Consider the following 8,258-nt stretch of genomic DNA (forward strand, 5'->3'; position numbering starts at 1 on the left):
TAATTAATTCGAGGAACAACAAAGATGATCATATGGCTATAGCTGAAAAGCAAGAATAAGACATGGTCTATTGGTCTCCAAAGGAATTGCATAGAGAGGAAACTAGTAGACAAACGAGAAAAATGGAGAACAGAATCATTTTTTTAGGCATATAGCTATTGCCGAAGCCGAATCATTTTTTTATATGAAAGTGAAAGAGAACAAAAAAATGGAGAGAATATGAAATATGTATCTTATAAGTCAAAGGTAGTAGATTATATTATTTTGAGGGCAAACTATTTATACCTACATTTCAAACATGCAAATAACCCCGTAAGGTCTATGATTACGCAGCATTTTTTTATTTCTGACGAAACATAGTTCCTGCATATACTTTTTTTTGTTAGCGGCAGAAAGTTTCTGCACATACACCGCTAGTCGGCCAATAATAAAATGTGTTCCAGCTATTTGAGCCTTTCTGAGAAGGTGTTTGACATAAATCAACGATAGCTAACATCATTGCTAATGAAACACAAGTGCAGATAATCGCAGTTCCTTGTACAGAGACAAGGGCAATGCAGAGCAATATTTAAGGATGACTGCATAACAAAAGAACAGTAGGAGACTTGTATGCGTACTCAAATTCAATATGGATTCATCAAATCTTTAGAAAGATGTTGCTAATACGAATGTTAACAATATGAACATGATGGTATAGATATATTAAACAAAATCCATATCAATATTCAGTTTGGTATGTAGTCAGTCACATGTCTCTTCTATATGATGCAAGACACAGCTCAATATGGTTGTCAAGAAAATGTAAACTTTAAATTACCAAGCAAATCTTTCATATATATTAGCCTCTAAACCAGAACACTATAATCATTTTGTTGTGCAATGTCACCATCATCAAGAGAACGGTCATCAACAGCCGAACCAGAAAGTAAATTGTCATCAACTTCTTCAGCCGCTCCACAAAAGTTCAAGTCATAGATTTCATTTGCAGCATCGGAAATCTGCTGTGATTCATCTGCCTTAGTTGTCATATAACATAATTGAGAATCATCTTGTACACTAGAAGTAGGAAGGCATATTTCAACGTCATTATTTTCAAGACGACAAATTGGTGCAGTGGGGTCAATCATATCAATAGATGCTGACGCCATACAAAACTGTCGATGACTTGAAACTGACTGGAAGTGTCCTGGGCCGTCTTTTCGTCTGCGTTTTCCACCCATGCCTTTTCTTCTTATCCTTTCTTTCCCTCTAAATTTTCTTTCAACTTCATTCTGATCAGAATCAGTTACATCTGTAATTATCATGCTTCCAATTTGGTCCCTTAAGCAATTGTGAGCAAGGTGCCTGATTCTTGTCATTGCTTGCACTTGATGTTCATCCATCCCTAGTGTTGACATCATGTCAGCTATACTTGCTATATCCCTCAATGCTGCACTCTGTCATAGATTGCAATTGTGAGCATAAGTGTGAAAGTTATTTCAAAATGAAGTATATAAATAGGTGACACAACTCCTATTCCTTTGCATATGGTCAGACTAAGAAATTGCAGCTAAAGGTTTTTTAACGATTGTACCTATTATTGGGTCGACATGGACTTCGCTTTATATGGAAATGGTCAAATAAAATCTTTAAGGAAAAACAAGAGTCAAACAGAGTGCCCCAATCTTAATTTGCCTATCTCATGATTTTTCTTTTTATAATCATAAAGGCGTTATCCCTTCACTCTAAGGAAAATATAAAAATAAAGTAAAAGAAGAAGAAAGTGGTTTTGGACGAACCCAACCGGGTCGGGATCTGTTTCAAACTGTACTTAAAATGACACGCTTCAACCTCACCTGTTACCTAACCGGCCCAGCTTCCAATTCAAACTACAGTATATGGAATAACGAAAAGCATAGATCAAATGGCATACTTATACTCGATAGTAACATATTTTTCTATACGATATTATCAACTAGTAACTGCAATTGGATCAGCAATGGATGAGCACTGATTTTTTCACACCAGTGTTTACCAGTGAGAAACATGGTTTTTGCATAAGCATATTCAAAGGTCTGGCATCTGCCATGTCACCAATTCAGTTTGGTACCTTGGATAAAAACATTAGAAAGTTTGAGGGTTTTAAATAGATGAAAACAAACAGAAACGAAAACTGGACTGACGTTAGTTACATTTTTACACAAAATAAGCCTCTTATTAAACTTGGATGAAAAAACTTAAGGCAACATAAAAGTAACAAACAAGGGGTACCATTCTTTGAAATTCGGAAGATATGGGAATCGGTCTTCCGACAACCTTCCGGGTGATTTTTAAGTACCAGTGCAAGTATTCACTTTCTTCAACATCTTCGTCAACATCAACAACACGGAGATGACGCTCTGACCATTCACAAAGCTCTGTTTCCATTTTCGTGGACAAGTCAACCCCACCATCAACTCCACGACTCTTCCTTTCCCATTGGTGCACATCAAGAGGGATAGGCTGTCTAATGCCAAATTGCCTTAGGCAACGATCAGGCAGGTGCCTTTCCGCCTTGTCAAAGCATATCAACATTGTATTTGATCTTCCAAGAATAAGATTATCCTTTATAGCCTCGGGTAAAAGCGTGTCATTGATGCTTATGTACGGGCACCAATCAACCTATTTAAGTATTCAGATGGATAAACATTCTTCAGAATAAAGATACGATAATAACTAGAATTGGTTGTTAAACCTAACTTACTGGCTTTAATTAGGGTTAAGTTTCGATTCTAACAGATAAAATGATGAAAAAAAATGATCAAATAAAATATGTCAAATGGGTTAGTTATTAACCCTGTGTTTCCTCAATGCATAAAAACCTCTGGGTTCATCTTATCTATAATGTAATTACTACTATAATAGCATAGTTTTAGTAATTATTTTACACATGGGAATTGTTCATATTTGATTGTTTGGACAAACAAGGTTTCTGCTTGACTTCCAACCTGTACTAATAAAGACATGTTTTTATCCGTTATCCAGCCCAGTGGACCAGCAAATTTTCACAACCTCTAAGACTGAGAAACAAAGTGCATACATTACTTACTTCAGAAGGCTTCAAGGAGTCCAGTGATTTACGATAAAAAGTTATATCCCGGTTGGTTGTTGGACCAGTATGCTTCCCTTTCCATCTAAATACAAATGGAAATCTATCATGCTTCGGATCAAGCTTAAGCCTCGGTCGACCAATACTTAGGCGAAAATAACTCCAGCACTACAAAATTGAACAGCTTTTACAAGCAAATATAACTAATCTAATGAAAGTTTGCAAATAAAATTAGACAACACTTGGATGTACATCTTGGATTAAGGTTCCATGTTTTCCCTAAAATTGTTATTAATAACAAATGTGTGCCTTTACTTTGCCTAGGGTTACAATAATCAGACAATTAGGAACTGAATGTTTGTCACATTCACATTATTTAAGAAACTAATAAACGACATAATACTACAACTTTATACATTCTGGAAATATTTAAAACTCAAATGATACTAAAAAATAACATGTAATGTATTACCATAAAAAAAAAAAAACTAAAATCACAGTTCACATTGTAAACCTAAAGCAAATATATCAAAAGGTTAAATATTCAGAGAATGCAAGAAAATCATTTGTCGTCTAAAACAACAAATTACCGTTTATCATTATTTATTAACAATGGAAAAGAAAAGAGTGAAAAAGGTGGGTGAAAGCCCTTTAAGTTGTAACAAGGAAAGGGGTAACACATCATCAGTTTTGTTGCAGCTAGTAACAAACTGACTAGTTGATGTCTAAATAATTAGGAAGATTAGTAGTTACCAATTGATTCAAACACTAGTTTCAATAAATACATCCAAACAATACGTTGATGATGAAGACAATGAGGCTAAAAGGAATTAACAAAAAGCAGAGTTGACACCAGAAGGTACCTGTAGCAGGGTCAAGCAACCACTAATGGTGCATTGGGATCTAAGAGAAGCATTACCAAGAGCTCTATATAAAAATGACAATGCTGCTGCACCCCATGCATACCTCCCAGCCTGTTCAAAGTTCCCAAATAAGGGAAGATACATCACAGGAACCTTATTGCCAGTAGTGGTAGAAAAAATGGTGCTACCAACAAGGTATAGAAGATAAGCACGTGTATGGCACTCCACTTCATCAAGTGGAGCATTCTCAGGACATCGAGAAAAGCTCTCTTTCAACCAACTAAGCTTCACCATACCACCACTCGTTGATCTAGAGTCAGGGGTTCGACCTAAAAACTGCATACATACAGCATCACATGTAGTGTAAGTTACACCTATCACAGGTTCCCCATCAATTGGGAGCCCAATAAGGTAACCAACGTCTTCGAGAGTTATTGACATCTCGCCTACAGTAAAATGGAAAGTATTTGTTTCTCTTCTCCATCTTTCGACAAGAGCAGATATGAGCGAGTTATCAAGACTTATTGCTGGTATCAATCTTAAGTAGCCAAATCCTGCCCTCTTTACTAATTCAATCTGTTTCGACGTAAGTGTCCATTGATCAAGCTTTGAAGTGTGTTCGTGACATCTTAGTACACCACGTTCCTGTTATCGTTGATGTTACTAAATCAAACAGGCGAATTATAATGGGTAAACTGACAGATCGGTGAAAACTTACAAGATTATGTCTTTAATGCCTACAACCTCCTAAATTCTATTATCAAATATTATTTTTGCACATAACTGTTTGTATACTGAAATTAATATTGCAATGATAATGTTTTTATAAGCATAACCCTTAACTATTCATATAAAGATATAGGAATGGACAAAAAGTATTTGCAAGCAAACTTAAATACTAAAATTACCCTTTTAACCCATTATCCAAACAGTGGGACCCACCCATCTTGCAACATCTACTATAAAATGAAAGCAAGAACCTGTATGCAAATGAGAGTTCACCTGACCCTCCCAAATTGCTGATGAAACATGCTTTTCTTGATCATACAAAACAGAATCATCAATGGGTCCAGGATTTGTTGCATAAAACTCCATGAATGTGATTAATAGAACTGCCACATCATGCAGAAAATTGAAAGATCAAGAACTTATCATCCATAATACACATGTTCATTCAATATAGTAAAAGTAAAGTAACAGCAGGCACATATATATGGTCTCTCGGCATCAATTAGCAAAACGAAAGCTATAACAAGTGCCTAAATCAATTTCTGCAGAAATTAATCTTGAAGTATTAAAATGTTTATTATCATATTTGAAACAACTATTAATACGAAAAGCTTTCACAACATTTGGACAAAAAGCATTACCACTTACGAGTGAACCAGACCCATGGCAGCAACCAACACATTATGCATATCCACCCATTAACCAACCTACTCAACATACAAACAGGCCACTTCTACTTTTGATGTTGCTCATACCGTGGATGGTGGATGGTCAAGCATTAACATCCTTGGTTCTATAATGCAGGTGTGAGCCGCTGTCAGAAGTAAAGACATTATGTGTGCAAATATAAAGAAAACAAGATATTGCTAACCCCGACTAACCTTAATAAGTTAATATATATGCCAAAACTCATGCCAAACATGGTAGATCTCCGAAAGAACAATTGAGGTCTCTAAAGATAAGTAGGAGAAAGATTATACGTGTTAGGTTGTCAAAAAGACAATTATAGCTTCTAGATAGACGAAGATATAGCTCATGGTGATATATAGGTTCTCAATGAGTTCAACCAGGATTCCAGGCAACTTTCCAGTTGACTGAAAGTCTGAGGAATATGGGCTATGCCCTGGCCTTGGAATTCAAAAACCTGATTAACTATACTGCGACATTACTGGAAGAGCCAAAAGACTAGAGGTGTAACACCAAATTGAGGGACTATTTTCCAAGGGTCTGAAAAAAGAAAGACTTGGGGATTACTGGCAGTGCTTTTTCCTTATACAGCCCTAGGCACGAGGATTGTTTTAGAAATATCTATTGGTAACAATAGCACCAACATGATAACCGTTAAATATATGAACCGTATACCCAGTCTGATGGTATGTAAGACATAATGACATGCCTTCAGTTTCTGCAAAAATAGAGCTTCATAGTAGATATCAATGCACCCACAAGGCTGATGACTTGTACAGACCCGACAAACTATGAAGTTTCTGCAAATTTATGCTCTTTATTTCGACTGACATAACTCATCTTTTGAGAAACTCTATGCAGTGTCAAATTGCTAGTCAGCTCAAATTTCAAACATATTACAAGTGATTCATCGCTCCAATTGTAAAGATCAATACAAAGGCCATAAGTAACTTGTATTACATATCAACAAAAGTTTGAAATAGACCAAATATTATTCACCTTAAGTAACTTGTTATACATATAAGGCAGGTATATATGTTTCATTGACTCATAGTTAAAATGTATGCTTGCATATAAAAATTTTAAAGAATAGCAATAGAAAATAGAAAGGGTAGCAAGTGTGATACGCTATATACAAGCCCTGCAGTCGAGATCAATTACCTAAAAAACACAACATATCCAAGACTCCAATCCCAAGAGAAGCTAAATCACGAAATGCTACATCGTTTAGGTGTGTACATATAAGCATGAACTCTTGTACACCAACATTATGATACCGCTAAAAATAAAGTTATTGATGCCTTAAGCAATAAGCAGATCCTATATGTCCTTCACATCATGCTTGCCAAAGTAGCATCTCATGAAATAGTTGAAATATATAAAATCCTTAGTATGGAGCTTCATATATTTCTTCAATTATCCACATTATTAGTTGAAAACGGCACTTGTAAGTCATGGTAAAATTTCTTCATATCTGCTTATGGAATGCTAATGTTGTTCCTCCATCTCAATGCTATTGATAAGATCTTGATATTTGTTTTGGGTAATTTACCTAAATAGCATCCTAATTGTCATTACAAGAACAGCAGCAGCAATGATACCAATCCTGCCAGTGGCATGGTATGGGAAGTGATATGCAAACAGTGATAACTCTATATGAGGGTAGAAACACTGCTTCCAGAAAGACAACTATTCATTAGTCCCATATGTGACAACTTACTTTTTGTCTTTTTTAACCATATTACATTTTAAAATTGGTCCCTCAAGAAACGACAGCAATACATTGACGACGAAATACAATGCAACATATTTTAACTAACGAGGATAATTCCACACAGTTCCTAGTAACTTATGTTTGACTTCTACAAGCACTACAACAATTACATCTATCTAGCATATGGGTTTACTAAATCTGTAAGTACTGTAATCAGGGTAATTATATATAGCTGTCAGAAACATTGTAATTTATCCAAAAGCACTGGCTCTTACATTATAATCAGACTCGATATATCAATTATAATATATATAGCTTTTGATGTATCCATATTCATGTATTGTGTGTACTAAACTCTATTGTCCAATTTTCTATTGTCAATGTTGACCATATTGTTACAGTATGTATCGAATTTTGCCTATTTTTGCTATTGTGTGTATCCAACTATGCTCGTTTTTTCTTGCTATTGTGCGTATATTTTTCTGACCTAGAACACTCGGATATATCAATAATTGTGAGAAATATAAAAGTTGAGTACATACTACACACAGTAATGGTTTTTAAAGTTGGATAAACGCAATAGCCAAACAGATAAAGTTTATTACACTTTCATTTACGAATCCCATAATAAAAAGCTGCAAAATATTAATAAGCAAAACTGAAAGAGTAAACAAACATGAATAGAAAAGGAATGAAAGAACTCACTTGAAACAACAAAAGGGTATTATCTGCTACATTGACATTAATGAAAAACTGGGTTTTTTTTAAAAAACAATCGATGTGGGGCGTTGGAATTATTATTAACAAACTGTGTTGTGGAAGGTGCCCTGTGTTTTAAGATGATGAAGAAGAAGAAGAAGAAGAACGGAGAGGGAAAGGAAGAGTGAAATCAATGCATTTCTTTTTGGGAATTTGATGAAGACCTAATACGACATAGTTTCATTACATTATCTGTGCTCTTAATATATTATATGAATGGTCCTTCAATTACTCTCAAATTGCAAATTACGCCATTTTTCGATGATTAATATATAAAAACTAATTTTTTACCCTGGCGTTGCCCCGAGGACTTAACAATACACAAAATTTGTGACGCATATAAGGTGGTTGATACATATAAATGATAAACGTATATTATAAAAGAATATTATAAATATAAAAAAGTACAACACGAAAAATTAAAGGTGGTGCAAAAGTC

The 8,258-nt window shown here is 34.9% G+C and overlaps 1 protein-coding gene across 3 annotated transcripts; it reads right to left on the minus strand.

Annotated features, from left to right (window-relative positions):
• Positions 1–669: 669 nt before the first annotated feature.
• On the minus strand, positions 670–7,969 carry LOC122600800 (protein MAIN-LIKE 2). Of its 3 annotated transcripts, none has more exons than XM_043773567.1 (6): positions 7,766–7,969; positions 4,933–5,042; positions 3,931–4,575; positions 3,068–3,235; positions 2,251–2,640; positions 670–1,436 (listed from the first exon to the last, which is right to left on the minus strand). In XM_043773567.1, the coding sequence occupies exons 2-6, from the start codon at positions 5,023–5,025 to the stop codon at positions 846–848; spliced, it is 1,887 nt and encodes a 628-aa protein (XP_043629502.1). In that variant the 5' UTR covers positions 5,026–5,042; positions 7,766–7,969; the 3' UTR covers positions 670–845. The 3 variants fall into 3 exon arrangements, with proteins under 3 accessions (XP_043629502.1, XP_043629500.1, XP_043629501.1); XM_043773565.1 differs by having other exon boundaries at positions 3,059–3,235; XM_043773566.1 differs by lacking the exon at positions 7,766–7,969 and adding an exon at positions 5,301–5,451 and having other exon boundaries at positions 3,059–3,235.
• Between the last annotated feature and the right edge of the window lie 289 nt (positions 7,970–8,258).

This window comes from Erigeron canadensis, chromosome 5 (assembly GCF_010389155.1).
Source record: "Erigeron canadensis isolate Cc75 chromosome 5, C_canadensis_v1, whole genome shotgun sequence".
NCBI classification, from domain to species: Eukaryota; Viridiplantae; Streptophyta; class Magnoliopsida; order Asterales; family Asteraceae; genus Erigeron; species Erigeron canadensis.